At 38.1% G+C, this 20,743-nt stretch overlaps 1 protein-coding gene across 4 annotated transcripts in view; it reads right to left on the bottom strand.

Moving 5' to 3' along the window:
• Positions 1-20,143, bottom strand: part of CHD2 (chromodomain helicase DNA binding protein 2) — a 118,459-nt gene extending 98,316 nt beyond the window's left edge. For 2 of the 4 annotated variants that reach the window (XM_076004792.1, XM_076004794.1), the window contains exons 1-2: positions 19,541-20,142; positions 19,065-19,197 (exon numbers count right to left, since the gene is read on the bottom strand). In XM_076004792.1, coding sequence (XP_075860907.1) covers positions 19,065-19,126 — 62 coding nt within the window. In that variant the 5' untranslated portion in view covers positions 19,127-19,197; positions 19,541-20,142. Of the gene's footprint in view, positions 1-129; positions 186-19,064; positions 19,198-19,540 lie in introns of those variants that run through there. The other 2 variants (XM_076004790.1, XM_076004791.1) reach the window with 2 other exon arrangements.
• Positions 20,144-20,743: the final 600 nt, after the last annotated feature.

Genomic DNA, 20,743 nt, shown 5'->3' with positions numbered 1-20,743 from the left:
AGAAAACAAAAGCATGTTATCCAAAGTGGAAGAATGCAATCTGGTTGCAATTATCCAGTCAGTGGTTTTCACTAATAGGTACAAATTACACTCATCTGGGAAGCATTATGAAACTATATATACACTAACCTCAATCCAGAGGTCCTGCTTTGGAATCTCCTGCAGTGAATCCCCCACATGGTAGACTTAATAGAAAAAACAAAATTTGGATTCTGATAAGAATGGCTAATCCAATAAAGACTGCTACTGGCCAACACACACTCCCCTCCCCTTCCTCATTCCAATCAGCCCTTAGGGAAGAGCACTCTAAGCAAGTAGATGACAGCTGAAACCACAAAACAGAAACCATGAAGACAGAGCCATGACAAGACTATCAACCTCAAGTGCAGAGAAGGCAATATACCCACCTTATCTAATAGTGAAAAAGCAATTGAGGGGCATACTGGTAGAAGCGAAGACAGTTGAAAGGAAAAAGACCTAGTCAACGGACTCCACAGCAAAACAGGCAGACACCTCATTGAACTCTTTTGCTGGAAAACTATCTTTTCACTGAGGGGGCGGGAGAGGGAGGCAGAACAAAGGAAGGGAAGGCAAGAGCAACACAGACCCTCCAGAAGCTACAATAACATTTACTTAACAGAAAGGTCCTTGAGTTCAGCAACTGGGAGATAAAAGACCTGTGGTATGAAGCATGAAACCATAAACAAGAGAAGCTTCGTATCTACCATCACCGTATCTTCCAAACTAGAAATGGAGGTGTATCACTTGACAAATGTCTGTAGAATGAACAGGGCAATACGCTGGAAACTGGGAGTGACCCAAATGATACAGTGTGATCCACAGTAGGATCCACACTTTGGTACAGAAGACTTTCAGTTAAGAAAAGAAAGCAATGACAAAAAAATGGAAGGGAAGGAGGATGTTCCTACCTTGGGAAGGGTAGAAAGATGGAAAAACCGTACGATTACCTGATCATCTGATAGGTATCAGGCATTATGCTAAGTATTATACTTTATATGTATTATTTTACTTATTCCTCATAACAACCATATTAGGCATTATTATCCCCATATGAAGGGTAAAAAACTGAGAAGTTTTAAGTAACTTCGCCAATGACAAAACTAGAAAGTGTGACAAACTAGAAAGGGGAGAGAGCAGGGTCTGGCTCTAAAACCCATACTTTGTTTTACTATAGGGGGTCAAAACCTTAAGAGAAGCCGGGCGCGGTGGCTCACGCCTGTAATCCTAGCTCTCTGGGAGGCTGAGGCGGGCGGATTGCTCGAGGTCAGGAGTTCGAAACCAGCCTGAGCAAGTGCGAGACCCCGTCTCTACTATAAATAGAAAGAAATTAATTGGCTAACTAATATATATAGAAAAAATTAGCCGGGCATGGTGGCGCATGCCTGTAGTCCCAGCTACTTGGGAGGCTGAGGCAGAAGGATTGCTTGAGCCCAGGAGTTTGAGGTTGCTGTGAGCTAGGCTGACGCCACAGCACTCACTCTAGCCCGGGCAACAAAGCGAGACTCTGTCTCAAAAAAAAAAAAAAAAAAAACCTTAAGAGACTCAGAAAATAAATCTTAACCCTGTTATACAATATCCCCAAACAGGCATCCCTGTAACAAGTGACTCAACACTTTCAAGGCCTCATTATAATTACTGACTCACACCTTTCCACAGTCCAAGCTGACTACTCCAGCTGAATAAGGTAACTAAGTCACCAAACAGAAGGTGGTCACCAGGCAACAGAAAAGAAAGTGGAAAGGTGGAATAATAACAATTAAAAAGGCACAGACTCTGGCTTGGGTTTCAGTCCTAGACCACCTCAGGCCTGGCCTGACATCTACCTGTAAAGGTTATGAGAACATCAAATGACAGCTATGAAAGCAACACTCTGTAAATGCCAAAGCCCTACCCAAACACTAAAAATCTGGGAATATCACATCCAAACCCAGATTTACTTTCTATAACACAAAGTTCTCCCCAGCTAATACTCACTCTGTTGCCCAGGCTGGAGTGCAGTGATGTGATTATAGCTCACTGTAAATCTGGAATTCCTGGGCTCAAGCGACCTTCTCACCTCAGCCTCCTGAGTAGCTGGGACTACAGGTGTGTGCCACCACTCTCAACTGATTTTTATTTTTGTTTCTTTGTAAGGACGGGGTCTCACTATGGTGCCCAGGCTAGTCTCAAACCCCTGGCCTCAAGCTATCCTCCCACCTCTGCCTTCCAAAGTCTGGGATTAGAGGTGTGAACAACCATGCCTGACTTGTACATACCTTCCTGGGTGGCTGTGTTTCTCTGTTTGTGTGGGAGAGTGATCCCCAGAAATCTAACAATGTATACAATACCTTTTAAGTGAAAAACACAGCCATGTTTCTATCAGTACACATACATATAAATGCACTTTAGCCACCAAATTGCTAACATTGGTTTATTGTGTTGGATGAGTTATTTGAAGTATACTTGTGGATTCCATGGATTGTGTAATTTAAAAAAAAAAAGTAACTATGAAAACCAAATCCAAGAGAAAATAAACACCAAACTGACACTTGTATTTACCTCTAGGGGGGGAGGGAGGCAAATGTGATCAGAGAATAATATTGGTGACATTTTATGACTGAAGCTTAAGAGCTGAATTCATGGTTGTTCATTATACGTCTTAAATATTTTTAATGTCTAAACTAGCTAATCAGCTAAAATAAATCCAACCAAGAGTCAAACCCAAGGCAAAGGATGAAAATACACACAATCCTACACAAAACTAGCTAAAGATGTGAATGGGCATAAAAAAGGTGTTTTAAAATTGTTTTTAGAACCAGCAAGTCAGATTCAGGGGGGAGACGCTTAAAAAAAGTTTTAATAAAGGCATTAATTCTCATACTTCTCATAGGAGAACAACTTGCTAAATGTTGAAATGAAATTCTTTTTTAAAAAAACACGGAAAATACTTCCACATTTAAGTCTCTGACTGTCTTTCCCTCAAAGGATAGGGCATTTCCTAAAAGATTATGCAGATTTGCTATTAATAACTAATTATAGGGCTGGCGAGTGGTGGCTCACACCTGTAATCCTAGCACTCTGGGAGGGGAGAGGGAATCACTCAAGGTCAGGAGTTGGAGACCAGCCGGAGCAAGACCGAGGACAGTCTCTACTAAAAATAGAAAAAAATTAATTGGCCAACTAAAAATATATAGAAAAAGTAGCCAGGCATGGTGGTGCATGCCTGTGGTCCAGCTACTCGGGAGACTGAGGCAGAAGGATTGCTTGAGCCCAAGAGTTTAAGGTTGCTGTGAGCTAGGTTGACGCCATGGCACTCTAGCCCGGGCAACACAGTGAGACTGTGTCTCAAAAAAATAAATAAGTAAATAATTATAATACTAAATACTATCAGTACTAAACTGTAGCTTTCATGCTGGTTTATAGTATTAACAATAGAGGAGGTAGAAAACCCTTAAGACTAAAATAAAAAGGGTCAAATGGAATGAGGAGTCCTTTAAACTTTACCCTAAATACTAAAGGAATAAAATTACCTGACTTCCAAGGGGCTGACAGTTATAAGGCAATTATGGAATTTTCAGGAAATTACCCATTATATATACAGAATCCTCATGAAAAACAAGTTTCTCTCAAAATTACTCAAAATCTACGCTGAAAAAACAAGTTTTATAATTTTGATTTAATAAATAATTACAACGGAAATACAATATAAAAATAAAACAAATTCAAGTCAAAACCAGGATTTTAGATTCCAATAGAAAAGAAATGCTTATTGAGAAAAAAGTTTAACACTTCCTTTCACTTGTGGATAAAAAGGACATGCTGTCTCTTCAAAATCCTTTCTGATGTAGGTAAAAATGGAGTGATTAAATATTTCTCACAACTGCACTTTGAAAGCTAGCAACATTAATAGTTATTGTTCTAGTTTTAATTTTTCATAGCCATTTCCCAAATAGCCACAAGAGGGCAGCACAGCAACATTCCCCTTAAAAGGAGCAAGCCTGTGTGGGTTCTCAGCTCAAGAGCCGCCATTTCAGTTGAGTAGTGTTTATTTTCCTAACAACTTACAAAATGGCTGAACTGCTTGGCAGAGCTTGGTGTTTTTGATTATGAAAGCAAAATCTGGCAAAAAATGCAAAGCAATCTACACCAGAATTCCATAAAACTTATTTCCAGACTAAGTTTCTATCAATTTGATAGGATAGCTAATATTTATGCAGCCCTTATGTGTCAGACATATGCAAAAATTTTCCTAATCCTTACAATAACCCTATAAAGATAAAGCCCAATTGTGTGTGTGTGTAATATGTCACCCTACAGTCTGAAGTAATCCACACTATCAACCTCTATGTGGTACTGTTGCCCTTGTCATATCTATATTTTTCAGTTGAACAGAATATTAAACAACCAAGTTTATGCATAACTATTCCTTCACAGTCATTCCTACGTGTCTTAAGAGGATGTAAAGGCAAAGATTAACAAGCCACAAATTTCCTACTGGTAAAGAACATTAGAGTCTTTACATCTCCACCTCTAGTTAAGTCTATGGTTCTGAAGAATAAGCTGCACTATAAACATAGTTAAAAGACAAGTAACAGAATGAGAAGAGAAACTTCAATGTACACATAACAAAGGATACATATATGACATATGAAGAATCATATGTCAAAAAACCAATCAAAAACAGGGCAAAGAAAATGGACATGCAATACGTAAGAAACTAAAATGGCCAATAAACGTAAAAAGAAAGTAACTAAACCAGTTAATTTGGGAAACGTTTATTACAACAGGATATTTTACACTCATCTGCTCTGCAGAAATTTAAAAATCAGGTAATATTAAATGACGGTGAGGAAGTAAATAGTACTCATACACTATTATTGAAAAGTAATAAGTAGAGGTTTGGAGAGCAAAGGCATTAACCAGTAACCCTTAAAATATGTATATGAATCCTACAATTCCATTGTGGTATATAACTTAGACAAATTATCAGGCTTGTACAGAAAGAGCCAAGTATTAATACAAAAATGTTCAGAGCTCTGAACATTTCAAGATCAAACATTCAAGATTAAAAAAAACCCTCGATAATCTACATATGCATGTATGAAAATGTAAAAATAAAATGTGAAATACGCTATGCAACTAAAAGCAGCACCTGAATGAGGGCTGAATTGGATCTATAAATACCAACATGACAATTTCAAAACTATTAAGTTTTTAAAACACAAAATGTATTATTAGGTTATTATGTATGAAATGTCTGATTTCCTCAAGTACTTAGTTTTGACAGTTGATATCTCTGACATTTCACTTTAATACGTTCTATGTTTATTTCGAAGGTACATCGTCATCCTGTCTTTCAAACGCATGTTTTGCCTTGTGATTATCTTTCCAAAAAATGTTAGAGCAATTTTTATGAAACCATGGATAAGCCAAACATTTTATTTCTGAATATGAGTTCCATTGTGGAACCAATGCAGCACAGACAGCCCAAAATATCAACACAGTGTTTGGGAAGGATGTGCCTAATGAATGAACAGTACGACAATGGTTTGAGAAGTTCTGGGTTTGAGAAGTTCTGGAGATTTTAACCTTGAAAATGAGCCACGTGGGTGACCTGAGACCAAGGTGGATAATGATGAGCTGAAAGCTGTAGGAGAAGTGAATTCATCTCAACCTACATGTGAAACAGCAGCCAAGGTTTGATGTTACTATTCCAACAGTAGTGAAACATTTAAAACAAATTGGCAAGGTAAACAAGCTGGATAGATGGGTTCTGCATGAATTAAATGAGCTTCAAAAGAGAAATCATCTCGAAACTTGCCTTTCTTTGCCATCACAACATAAAGGCAAACCATTTCTACATCCTACTGTTGTTACACGTGATGAAAACGGATTCTTTCTGACAATCGCAAGTATTCAGCACAATGGCTGGATAAAGATGAAGTGCCTAAACACAGTCCAAAACCAAATATTCATCAAAAAAAGCTAATGGTGTCGGTTTGGTGGTCCATTGCTGGTGTTATCCACTACAGCTTCATGAAACCCAGTCAATCGATTACAGCAAATGTCCACTGCAACCAACTGGATACGATGATGAGGATGCTTTAGGTGAGACGGGTCAACAGAAGCAGGCCAATCCTCTTTCAAGACAACATTCAACCACTTGTCACACATGCATTGCTGCTCAAACTACAAGCTGGACTTGGAAATTCTTTCATCCACCATATTCATCAGACCTTGCACCAACTGACTACCACTTCTTCAGACTGTGGAACACTTACTTCTTGCAAGGAAAAATATACCATTCTCATCAAGCTGTGGAAAATGCCTTTCTCGATTTCATCGTCACTCACTCTCCAGGCTTCCTCGCTGCTGGCATAAACAAGCTACCATTAAGATGGCAAAACTGGGTCAACAGTTTAGGCACATACTTTAACTGCACTGCTTCTTGTTTGAGATATAATACACTACACTTCTGATGTGAAATCAGACACTTCATATTTAATGATCTAATACATAAAGCGTATACATTTTTTAAATGCCAGCTTTTTATATGCCAAGTTCATAAATGAGACTACAGGGGAAAAAAAGGTAAACAAGATTTAAAATAAAAGTTCAAACTTTACTAATACATTCTTTGAACTTTCCTAAATTCTTAGCTTCTCAAAAAGGTGATGTTTCCAACATCACAGAGTTAATCAGTTCTACAGAGTTAATCAGTTCTACAGAGCAGACCTCTTCCTAGGATTCAGCACTCCTTCCAGAAGTTTCTCTAACAATGATAACACCATGGACCCTCTTTCCAGTGTCAAATTTACCTATGGCAGGTCACTAATTTGGACTGAGCTCCTAGGCCCCAACAGACCAAACCAAGGCATGCTAAACTTCTAAATTGCTTATCTTACCTTGAGGACAGAAGATAGCCAATCCCCACAACAGACCAGTTTCAGCTGGCATGATAAGGAAGCCTCTCTGCTTTAATCCTTACAAGGTAAGGAACCTGAAGTAACCCAATGTTAAGGAATCTGCTTTTCTATATTATGCTGTTTTCTTATTCCTGGCTCAAGTGACCTTATAAAAACAGATAGTTCTGCCATACCCGATAGAGTGCCTTTCTATTTTTTATAGATGTGGTACTGTCCAATTGTCACTAATAAAATCCAATTAGGTCTTTAAACTCAATTTTGTCTTTTGACACCAGAAAAGAACATATTAAACACACATACACACACACACGCAGAAAATGCTGCATACAATTTCGGGGCATAAAAAGACTAAATTCCATCAGTACCTCCCAGATTAAGAAATCCAGTGGTAAAGTAAAAAAAAAATCTAATAAGCACATTTCTAAAATTCATAACTGGAGGGCCAGGAGCACGCCTGTGCCAGTAATCTTAATACTTCAGAGGCTAAGATGGGAGTGTAGCTTGAGGCTAAGCGTTCAAGACCAGCCTGAGCAAGAGCAAATCCAGCCATCTCTACCAAAAAAATTGAAAAATTAGCTGTCTGTGGTGGTGCATTCCTGGAGCCCCAGCTACTTGGGAGGCTAAGGCAGGAGGATCACTCAAGCCTAGGAGTTTGAGGTTATAGTGAGCTATGATGATGCCACTGTACTCTAACCTAGGAGACAAAGCAAGACCCTGTCTCAAATAACAGAAATAAAATTCACAAGTGGAAGCAAATTTGGGTTGTCGCCTTAACTTTGTCATGCTACTTCTGCTCCCCAAAAACCAAGTAACATTTGAGTAGTTTATGAAACACCAGTTGGCACCAAGCTTACATATTAGGGAAAAATGTATTATAGCAAGCAGCCTGGATAAAGTACAAATAGGATAAAGCATCTCCCAAATACCTCCCTAAATGGGATCTGTCAATGTGCCATAAAAAAGACAAAGTAAGCTTTCTACTCAGTAAAAACAAAAGACTTTGTAAACAACCAAGCTGTGAAAAGCAGTTACAAGGGTATAAGTTCTCCCTAAAATCCATTAATAAGAAATAATTAACCACCTCAAGCAATATATCTACATCCCTTTAGAACCCTAAGGATACATGGACCAGTTTGACCAGGAGTTCCTTTCAGCCCTATGAGTCTTGTCTTTCCTCATTAGATAACTTTTAGGGTATAGCCTTTACACTTTTATAAGACAGATGGTGCTTTCAGCAACACCCAAATTTCAAAGATTAAAAGGCCTGACTACAAAACCCAACAGTAAATGTCCACAGAAAGTAAGAGGGGTCCCTGGATCAGGCCACAGAAAAGAAACAGCAAAGACTCCAACTTTCTTAAAAACAACATTCACTGTGGCAAGCACTTTTCTAAATGTTGTAGACCATGATTTCTCAATCAGGGCATTACTGATGTTTGGAGCTGGATAATTCTTTTGTTGTGAGGACACTACAGGATGTTTAGCAGCCTCCCTGGTCTCTACTCACTAGGTGCCAGTGGCACCTTCTCCCCCAGTATGACAAGCCAAAATGTCCAAGGAAGTGTAGGGCTGTGCAAAACTGCCCCTAGTTAAAAACCACTTAGAAGCATTATTTTACTTAATTCTAACTTCTCCAAGAGACCACAAGTACTATCCTTATTCTACATGGTGTCCCAAAAGTCACCATACATAGGGAAAAATGGGAAATTGTAGCTAAATATACATTTACAAAACCTTCATCACAAAATTTTTACTTTGTATAGAGACATTTGGGACACCCTATATTTTAAAAGATGAAGAAACAGGCTCAGAGGCTCCTAAGATGCTACAGCTAAAAAAGCAGAGATCCAACCCCTGTCCCACTGGCCCTCATTTCCAAACCTCCCTTAGTACAATAATCAACTGAGGCTGTTTAACATAAAGATTCTTAAGCACAACCCCCAAATTACTGAAGTTTTGAACTTCCAAGCAAGAAGCCTAAGGAATGTTGTTGACCAAGCACTCTTGCAGATTCTTAGCAGGCAAATCTGAAGACTTAAATGCCCGTATAAAGCTAAATACAGAGGTAACAGACTTTTTTTTAAAGCATGGAAAAGACAGCACTGCAAGAATTTGACCCATCACCCTTTTCCTCCAAAATTACCATTTACCAGCCATATACTGCATCTGAATGTCAAACCTGTATCTGAATGGAAGACACACTGATCATTTTCAATACCCATCACACTTAAGAACTATTTCCCATATCTCTATGCAACCGCTTCCAACCCTAGCTATGCAATAGACCCACCCAGAGTTTCTGACAATTCTCCAAACCTACTGTAGAGCTCTTAAAATCCAACCAGGCACAGAGCTTATTTTTAAAACTCTCTCTCAAGTGATTCTCATCCAAAACCTATCTGAGAACTAAGCTTAGTAGGAAAGAACTAATTAGAAGCAAAGCACCAATCTTCATAAACCGTGGCCAAATCCAAAGTTCATGGTGGCAACAAAGTCAAGCAGCACAAGGGCAAAGTTCTTCTGGCGTCTCATCTACCCACCTTTCCTTGTATTTCCTAAACTATCCCCGTGGGAATCACTTCAGGGTCGACATCTTACTTGAGACTTGAGGGAGAATCACGGCCTTCTGAACACCATAGTGAGTCTGGCATCAATCGTACCCACAGTGCATTGTGATTTTCAGTTTTCTGTTTCTTTAAAATGCAAAATGTTTTAAGGGAAGCATAGTACAAAATTACTAAAGATTTTTTTTTACTATTTTCACCAGTCTCTTATGGTGAAAGACTTTCTTAACAAATCTGACAGCAATTTTTGACCAAGTTGCTTAAATGATTCTGGAGCCAAATTAAGTGTTTGAATACCAATTCTACCATTTTCTCTCGCTGTGCCTCAGTTTTCTCATCTACAAAATAGGGATGACAATCATACCTACACTTCAGGAGTTAACACATACAAAGGACTTAGCTCAAGTTCCAGACTCATGTAGGCGCTATAAAAGCCAGCTGTTATTCATATTCAGTCTTTCTAAAGCATTCAACTTAGTTTTCACTAAAATAATCTGTCATAATGATTTCATGTATTGACTTGATATTTAATTAAAATGCAAAAGCACAAGTAGAATCATGCACCACATAACGAAGTTTAGGTTAACAACAGACCACATATACAACAGTGGTATTGAAAGATTATATCATATTTTTACTGTACCTTTTCTAGATACACAAATACCTTTCACAACTGCCTACAGTATTCAGTACAGTAACATGCTATACAGGTTTGTAGCCTAGGAGCAACTGGATACCCCATATAGCCTACACAGCCAGTAGGCTACACCATCTAGGTTTGTGTAAGCACACTCTATAATGTTCATATAACGAAGGACGAAATCACCTAATGATGCATGTCTCAGAACACAGCCCCATCATTAAGTGATACGTGCCTGTACAACTAGCATAAATAAATTCAATAAGTATCTACTAATCCTTGGTAAGCATACAACTCAACTGGAGGAACAGAAAGAAGGGCATGGGTATAAAAGCTCAGCAGAACCTAGAGTCACCCACAGGCCTTAACAGGAAGAGAACTATGTGATAATTTATTTGGGCAGCTGGTTAACCTTAAGAGGGTTACTAACTTTTCTACTACACTGACCCTCACATTAAATAAAAAATACAGATAAATCCCTTAAAATAGTGCCTGACACAGAGTAAGCACTCAATAAATGTAAATCTATTTTAGTATTTTTTTATAAAATGTTCACCACATTCAATTTTCCTTCAGGATAAAATCCAAAGTGAAAGACTACCAGCTACTGAGCACCACTAGACTTAGAAATAACCCATACAAATGAGATATCCTGAGCTTCAGTCTTATTCTATTTGCTTATTTTTCTTAACGTTGGTTACAATGCACAAAACCCACTGATGGGTAGCTGACAACCCCCACTCTAAATAGCTGCTGTGAGCCCTTGGTTTTAGATGGTTACTTTTATAAACTAGAGAGAAAGGGAGTTCTAAATGGAATGTAACTGCATTCCACGTAAATAATTCTAGAATCGAAAGGTATCTGTAGGGTGAAGGAGAGAAGTACATTAAAGAAGAGAGACCACTAGAATTTAAACCAAGTAGGACACAGGAGGTATTATGAAATCTTGAGGTGAAAAAGTCCATCAGCACACACATTTTAAATGTATGACCACAGCTGGATCTGGCATGACATCTGACACAGAAACTTCCTTCACACCTACAACTCCCCTCCCCCTTTGCTTCAGGAGCTCCAAACTCAAGCAGCTACCGAGTTTCCCTGAAAATAAGCCCTGCCCATAAAATAAGCCCTAGCAGGATTTCTAGGCATTTGCTCAATATAAGCCCAACCCAGAAAGTAAGACCACAATCCACGCATTTTGTTGCAGAGCAGTAAAGAAGATGAGCAGCCCTTTTCATCTGTCCCATCATGACAGCTACTATCCCAGAGATGATCAGAAAGGTGTGGGCAGCCCCACCAACAAGGTTGGCCTCCCCTGTCAGGTCCCAGCCATCCTGTGTGTGCTGCAAGCTGAGGCTTTGAGGGGAAAATAACGCATCCCCTGAAAATAAGCCCTAGGGTATCTTCTTGAGGAAAAATAAATATAAGACCCTGTCTTATTTGGGGGGAAACACAGTATTAAGAGTGGCCTAAACACCAAATAAAGAGAATGTGGCAGGCAATGAAAAGACCAAGGGTTATTACAAAATAATGTAAGAACAAGAACAGAAGATTGGAAACACAGAAACACTGCAAATATATGGAAATATGATACAAATCTGAAACACATGAAGAGCTTTTAAAATAAACTGAAGCCCAGGGGCAAGGCTGGACATTAGTATTTTCAGAAGCTCTCCAACATCTGAAATAGGAAGGAAAAATAGAACTCGACTAACCCATAAACCAAAATGGAAAGGAAATGAAGTAGAGGAAACCAAAAACACACAAATCTTGAATCTACAGTTCCAACAGAATTGCACGTTAGGCGTTATGCTAAGTCATATATATAGTGCTATGGTGAAAACTGATTACCAGAAGGAAGCTACAATCAATTAGACATTGGTTGTAAATACTATTTCAGTTACATTTATATCCATGTAGCACTGCACCATAGCATTCACCATTCCTTCTTGTACTACAACAAGCTTGAGAGGGGAAATAAAGAAGAGTATACACTAGGGCAATAATTAACCAGCTGAAGGGTAGGGGGAGATATCTACTCCGCCTAGTGGCCAAAAGCAGGGCTGTGACTCACACAAGAAGCTGTTGTAGTCCAGGAAGAATTGCATACTCCCTCAAAAGGCTGGTTCTTCTCAGAAAAAATTCTAGAAAAGGATTAACTGTAAAACACACCCAAAGTTTCAACTAACTAAAAGGGACCTTGCCTCCTAATATCATTCACACAACTCTCTCCTGGCAAGCCAGGACAACCACCACTGCCCTGGGGACAACTTGGCTCTTAAAGAGGGACTTAGGAAGTACAGGAAGGAAGGCTGAAAGATAATGAGATGAAACAGTAAAAATAAAATAATATTACTAACAGCTTACATTTATTGAGCATTTTCAATGTGATTGGCTCTTTCTAGGCATTATATTATCTAAGCTTCATGAGCTAATGAAGATTACCATTATTTACATTTTAAAAATGAGAAAATTTGAAGTCCAACAACGAGTGCTTCATTTGCCTAAACTGGGAGCACTTTTCAGTACTAAAGTTGAACTGGTACCTATTATACACACAGCTCTTGCCAAGCACAGAGGTAACAGTTAAACATATTTACAAATGACAATGACTCATTAGAATTAAATCCAAAGTATAAAATCAGGACTATGTTTAGAATGTTGCCTTAGCCAGTACTCTCTAACATTCTGTCTCTCAAAATCAGAGTGATCACATTTTCCCAAAACTATAGGGATTCCAGTAAAGGGAACTGAAATACCTGTCAGTACAAAATACAGTCCAGAAAATGTTAAAATACCAAAAGGGAGCCCCATAACCAAACATGTTAACAATAAAACGCTAAATTGGAACTGTTTTAGAAAATGTAGCATGAATGGCAACAATACTCTTCATTTATTTCAGAGAAAACCCTTGTTTTCCACTTTGTAATCAGGGCTCAAATGCCCCCAGACAAGCCTTAACAATTAAAGACCAGACTGATGGGGGGGGGGGATTGTAACAGACATATGAACAATGTATTACAGCAATGTGCTGAATTACTGATTACAAAATAAAAATACAATGGACCCTGGGCATTGGATGGTTGAGTCAACTTTTGTTATTCTGGTTTTCCACTTAAAACCCTAAAGTTCAAAAACAAGGAGTAATCGGCAACTTGGTGGAGGTATAAATTCGAACTCAATTCCCAGTCAAGGTAGAATACAGGAAGGAATTACCCAGCTACACTGACAGGCACCCAACATAACTAAGCCAACAAAAGTCATTTCTATTTGTACACAAAATAAGTCTTAGGTTTAAAAAAAAAAAAAAGTTTCTTAAAGTAGACACCCCTTTAAGGCAGCCAATTGAGTTCTAAGGTAATCAGGAAAATGCTAAAAGATCTTTAAAAAAAAAAAAAAAAAAGATGGTTATAGGGGAAGGTAGTTACTGTGTATCACTTAGTCACTATTTGTCAGGAAAAAGATTACTATATCAGATTTTACAAGAGAAATGGTATTATGACTTTGTCTTAAGGAGCTATCTTAGAATTGTCGGTGGTATGCTGGGGGAGGGGGCAATAATTATAAAATGTGAGTTTGACGTAAAATTCAAATAAACTTCCAGATTCGCTCCTCTCTCAAGCAATAACTTGCTACAACTTTTACCACTAAAACTCCTTATCAAATATTGTTTGCCCACTCTCCTCCACTGACCTAACCTTTACAAAACATGCTAATCACCAAAGAACCAAATACCAATTGAAATCTGCAGATTTTAAACAACAAAGATCCACTATATGTATCCCAACACTTTTCCTGCCTCTTCATGCCATTCTCCACATTGGGAGAAAAAAGAGAAGCCTCAATACACGGACTGAAAAAACACTGGTTCTGTGAAAAATTAAATGCATCTTAGCAGATTGCGAACAGTTGAGGGATAAAGTGCTACATCATGATATGCATTTTAACTCATGGTAATTTTATTTGGGCTAAACCATCTGCAATGTTAACTACTTCTATAACGCTTTTAGGAATTTGAGGTCATTTAGCAAATACTAAAATTTTAACACAACTAATTAGAATTCAATCTCAATACATAGAAAGGGAAATGGGATTACTCCCTTTGTTCTTGCTGTGCTAGATACACTTACAAGTTGTAAACTGCAGCTAATATTCAAGTTTCACAAGTACTTAAGTCTATAAGGATGTTAAATATTTTCCACAATATACACCTGAGAATTTTAAAATCATTTACAAAATCTTTCATTATCACTTCTATATAAAAGAAAATCCAGTTTCAACTAGTTTCCATGAACTATCCAAAGAATTCTTACCAAAGAACCTAGACTATGAGAAACCTAGACAAAAGCCAATAGTACAGTAAACTTTACCTCACAGACCTTATTCATATAAACTTTAGATCTATCGCCACAGGTAGAGTGCAGTGGTGTCTTCATAGCTCACTGCAACCTCAAAATCCTGGGCTCAAGCAATTCTCTTGCCTTCAGCCTCCCGTGTAGCTGAGACTACATGTGTGCACCACCACGCCCAGCTAATTTTTTCTATTTTTAGTAGAGATCCGGTCTTCCGTCTTGCTCAGGCTGGTCTCAAACTCCTGAACTCAAGCGATCCTCCTGCCTCAGCCTCCCAAAGTTCTATTACAGGTGAGCCACCCCACCAGACCCCCACATTTCTTTTGCAGTCACATATTTTACTCAATTAATAAAATAACTCTAAACCACAGCCTACTAAAGGTCAGCCTGCTCATTAGTGCTAAAAATACTCAAATAAGGTAAAAAAACAAATTTTGTCACTCCACAGTAGATTCATCCACTAAAATAACCTTTCGCGTTTAAATGTATTACTTGTAACTGAATTACCAAGTGGTAGTTGGTAAACTGTGGATTTTTAACCAGAAATCTTTGCATGGGTTTCCAAACAATGCAGACCAAGGGCACCAACACAGCAGTTTAAAAACAATTTACCAGGAACTAAATCAGAATTCTCAGAATGGAGGCTCAGGGAAGGGATTTCTCAAGATTTGGCCATGTAATTCCGGTATCAGCCCAGTTTTTAGAGTCACTGTTCTTTAACAAGTGCTATTAACACTTTAAAAGGTTGCTTTCTGAAGCTTGCTTACATAGCAATATTTGCCTACTGCTGTATTCTCCCATTTAAAAATTAGTTATTAAACAAGTGAAAATTCCTATTTTCTACTTCATATCCCACTGTGAATCTTAATATAAACCGCTTAGCACATACTGACCTGAGTTTTTCTCCATCAAATGACAACTGAGAAAATGTATGGTACCAAGTAAAAACGCACGGGAACAAGTTCAAATCTCTTTGTTTATGAGCCATGTATTAAACACCTGGTAAGAGATTTCAATTAAAATAAAAACATCCCTCTATGGCACTGTAAAGGTTTTGGTTAATGGTAACAAAATAAAACTCACTAATCTCTTCACACCAAACACTAGGGAATGAGAAGGGAAAGCGAAAACTGTAAAAACTGGCAGGTTTTCTATTGGAGGATTTTCGGCAAGCGCCTAAAAGGCACTTAAGTAGAACTGGCTTCTAACACAAGAAAACCATTCCCAGGAATGAGCAAAGGAACACGCCCGGTACGGTGTGGGCAGCTACGGGCAAGGGCGGAGAGGACTGCCAGGAGCCAAATCTCCCGGAGAGAAGCCGCGCACCGGAAACTCCCAACTCGAGTTCCCTTCCTTTTCCCCTCCCCCAAAGCAAGCGGCTCCGAAAGCCCAGAGAGGAGGCGGCGCCCGACTGGCGCACGCGGCCCGACGTCACTGCGTTCTCTCCACTCCTGCGGCGGGCCACCTGACGTCACGAGGCGGGGCCTACCAGAAGACGCCGCCGTTGACCCTGCTGTTACCAGGCGCGCGCACAGCCAATCAGCACCCGCGCCGGCGCCGGCCGGCCTTTGAACTCGGCACGGCAACTTCCTGCTGTTTAGCGAGTACACAGTGCAATGCAGTATGTCTGTCAACGCTGCGGCACAAAGGAACAGCCATTTTGTGACTGAGCTGGACCTGCACCAAAATGCCAGGGTCTCACAGAGCTGCTGCCTGCGCTATCGAGCTGCCCTTTATTTCCAGTACCAGAGTACCAAAGAGTGGAAGAAAGGGGAGGGGAAAAAGGCTTTGGTATTGCAGGTTTCAATTAGTTTATTTTCAGTCTTCTTAAAAATCCCGATTTTTAAAGTATTACCAGCGTCATAAAATGGCTGCCACTTAAACGCCTGTTCCAGCCCACAAGCAACTGCATTATGCCATTTCTAATCATCTTTTAGAGTAACTGCTAAAATGCTGATGAAAAGCGTAAGATTTACCCGCACCTCAGGTTATCAGAATAAATCTGGCTCAAAGGCAGACGATTTGGAGACAAATTTAATAAACTGATTTCAGTTCTAAAGATAAGCTGCAAACTAGTGTCCTAGAACACACAGACCTCTTAGTGTGTACACAGTTCCATCCTTCTCACCCGTTTCCATTTTCTGATATTACGAAAGTTATTCTCAGCTGCAAATTATTTAGATAAAAAGTGTGGTATACTTTTTGTATGTCCACCACCAAACCTTTGTTTTAAGTAGAAACTTTACAAATACCACGTTGTTAAAAATCACGTTTTTGAAAGTAAATTGCTAATCTTCAAAAATCGTGATAAATTAGAACATATTAGACTTGAGCATTAACTTCAAAGGAATACAAAAACAGGCATACAAACTTACATAATCACTATTAAGTACTACACTATTTCCAAAAACAGGAAAATACCAGGTCTTCCTAAACTTGCATTCATTCTTTCCAGATCCTAAATTAATTCTCAGACCAAAAGTTTACTTGACTACAAACTCCTCCTTTCCGTTCCTGTGGTTCAGGCTACAAAAGTGATTTTTGGAGTATTACCTAAACACTATACTTTGTGTCATAAAAACTCTTGATGGCATCAGGAACCAAGTAGTCACACGGACAGTCTCTATTCAGCTCACTAGAAGTAACACTTACCTAATACATTAAAAAAACACCACTAACATCCTTTAGCTTTACAATTTTAAAAGGAAGTGATGTCATAATTATGTACATGTATCAAGATATGCAATTTAGGGTAACAGTTACTTAAAAGTAACTATCTTCTATTCAAGTTGTCTCTCAAGTATTTTTGGATATTCATCAGGTATATGACTCAAAAGTTCACCTGACAAAACATTTAAAAGTAAAGTACATGCTTCTTGTTCAGCTGTAAACCTGCTACCACACTACCAGTAAGCAAATATATGACAACTTCCAAGTAGTTTTCCAGATGAGAGTAAAAGTATTAAAAGAAAGCATTAAAAACACTGCTCGATTTTTAAATTAGAAAGCATACTCTGATCAATGATGTTAACCACAAACCTTGCATAAGAAAACCAAAACTCAAGTGAGACTATGCAAATGATACACTCAAGGGAGTAACAATTTTAGTATTGAATCTTTAATACTTTGTCAATATACCTGGGATTTCCCATTCCTTCTAATTGTCATTACTTTCTAGAAAAATCAGTTTACGATTGGCAGTGAAGTTTTCTGTCCTTAATGTAATAATCTAGTAATTACATGAGCAATTCAAATTAATAAGACAGTAGTCCAAACAGTGACAACTCAATTTGCAAAAAAATTGGGAACATAGATTTAAAAGCAAGGTTCAATATATTTTTAGTCCAATAAAATAGAATTCAACATTTGTAATAAACCATGCAAGGCACTTTCAAATTCACTGGTCTAGTATGTTATTTATAGAAAATTATAAAACTAAAAACGAAACTGGTAAAACTATATAACCAGTCACATCCTTTTTAATTTCATGATTTAAAATTTATGACATGACAATTGATAAGAACATACCAAGAAATGCATTCATTTATACCTTTAAAAATTAATATACAGAGATCATACAATAAAAACATCTTAAAGGCTTTATTACTTAATCACTAATAAGGTACTCCAAGGAATGTGGAACAAATCATGGTTTGAACAAACAGTACATTTGTAAGCTTCAGAAGATAAAGCATTCCAGACAACTCTTGTCGAAATACATCAATAAATTTAAAGCAGCTACACTAAAACATGAGGATAAAATAAATACATCTACCAACCAGAAAAGCCCTGTCTTAAGCATACAAGTGCAAGCTTTAAAATATTTAAAATATAAATATACAATTATAAATATAATCACAGTAACAAACACAAGGCAGAAGTATAATAACAGTATTCCAGGATTTCCATAATTACAGGTTTGATTTCGTAAATTCAGAAACTCTAACCATCAAGTAAAGGTTTTGACAAATCATATCAAAATTTCCTAAAATGTCATGTGTATCAAAAGAAATACAGAGTCAAATAAAAATATAAACTGAAAGGCATCAGTCAAAGAGTCCTTTCTGTGATTTCATTTTTAAATGTACATTTTTTCATTCATATAACTTTCTCAAATGTCTATTTACTATAATTTACTACTACAAGGCTCCTCTATGGCCCTCAGTTACAAGTTTGGATATCCTAGATTCTTCAAAGAAAAAATTTGCCTTGTATGTAAAATGGTGCAATGCAGCAATGGCTAAACCGACAAGGTCATTTTTCTGCAGTACAAAAACCTAAAAACTGAAATTTACTGACAGAAAAACTGTAGTTTACAGGAAAGGCCCCTTTGAATAAAGGTACCTTACCTTTTGACTGCTGTGAGAGGCCTTAAGTCACAACTCAACTTTCATAAATTGCTACCAAAAAATTAGGGTGTGGCATATTAGCAATCTCAAGGTCATGCTTTAAAAAACGAATTCAAATTAGAAAAATAGTTATAATAAAACAGACAGTAATCCATGTCTGTCAAGGTAAACAACTGTAAGCTGAGGTTTCCCCAAAAAAAAAGACAAAAAGGAAGAAAGTTGATAGCTCATACCTCGATGCATTGCTGTGTAGCGAACTGTCCTCCTCTTGGCTTTTGTCCTTATTTCTCATCATCTTTTAATTCTTAAATATTAAGGGGGAGGGGAAATCTGTGTTTGCTTTGAAGTCCTGTGCCCAGGTATTTACTGTCAAAAGTTGAAAGAAAGGTAAGGTCCCGGCTTCTATCGATGGTTTTTATTATCAGGAACAAAGTCCTGACGATGTTAACGATATTGTTACAATACAACAACAGAAAGCACCGAAAAACAAAATATTTCTATTTTTCCTTAAAAAAAGAAACACAACAGGATAAACCGAACAGTGGAAGCATCACTATCAATAAGGAAAGTTTCTCAAAGTAACACACTGGATACAAATAACAATCTCTGTATCGTATTGCGTCATCCAAGAATTCCTCATATTTACAGAAAATAAAGCAAACTTTAACATAAAAACCTTTAAAATTCTCACTAATGATTGTGAACTTACCTGATCCATGTAGTATGTCCAAAGCAAGAGTCCTATCTAGTAGTAGAAAAATATCAGATCCCAAATAATTAAAAATAAAGGCAAAATCCTCCGTTAAAAAATGAAAAATAAATAAAATAATCCTCAAATATGTTAACTGGTCAAAAAAATAAAGCAATAATTAATCCCAAAACGGGTCCGAAAGAAAAAAAACCTCATTAGGAGAGCGCACAAAAATGGAGGTGCGCCATGGCTTCTAAGCTGGAAAAAACAACGACCTGGGCTCTCAGTACGGCTGCTTCTTTCCAACAAGGCACGAAAAGAAAGCTCCTAAAAGCTGCTTTTCTCCCTAAAAAGGGTTCGAATCGACCCCAGTAAGTCACTAGGAGAGGCAGGGGGCTGCGGAGGCCCCCTGAGGCTACCCAAAAGTTAGGGAAAGTTGCGTAAAGTGAGGCAAAGGCAGGGAGCAGAGCGCGCTCTAAGGCACAGCCGCCATCTAGAGCCTCCTTCCCAGCTCTGAGAGCTCTGCCTTTGATTGACACTCTCTACATTTACCCCACAACTCAGGTGATGTACCATAGACCCACCCCTTCATCTCCACCAAAAAAAAAAAAAATCCTCCATCCCAGGGAGCCTTAGGACCCCCACCCCCACACCTCCCTGCCCCTCCAGACCACCCCAACAGAGGGAGGGGGAGGGCTTCTTAACCCCCTCTGGCTCAAACACCCTTTTTAAGCCAGAGAGAAATGTAATTTGTTCCTTTTGTCTAAAGATCTGCTAAATATTTCAGTCCTTGAGCTAAAATAACTTCCTCCCTGGACAGGAAGTGGTGTTTTATCAAGCCATTTTGAAAAAGGGATAATTCTTAGAGAATCTAAAGCTCAGCTTAAGTACTAATCTTTTTAAAAATTAACCCCCTCAAGGGTAAAATGATTTCTAAATAAAAGCAAAACCTCAATTTCATAAACTAAATCCAAGTTTTGCCTTCTTTATGATGCCTAAAAATCACCTAAATATAAAGTTTAAGGGGGAATCTCCCATCCCAACTAGAAGGGGTAAGTTTTACAACTCAAGAGCGCCTCCCTAGTGTTCAGTTGCATTAGAGCAAAAGTTAATGCAAACAATTTTTATTCAAGAATTACAAATTTTCTTTGTACTTGCACAAAATTCTTTAACCCATTATATAACCTTGAACATTTTACCTTCAAAAAACTTCTCACAGCC

The sequence above is a fragment of the Microcebus murinus genome, chromosome 7, assembly GCF_040939455.1.
Source record: "Microcebus murinus isolate Inina chromosome 7, M.murinus_Inina_mat1.0, whole genome shotgun sequence".
Taxonomy (NCBI): domain Eukaryota; kingdom Metazoa; phylum Chordata; class Mammalia; order Primates; family Cheirogaleidae; genus Microcebus; species Microcebus murinus.
The sequence above is the reverse complement of the archived record's forward strand: the minus strand, read 5'-3'. Positions and strand labels throughout refer to the sequence as shown.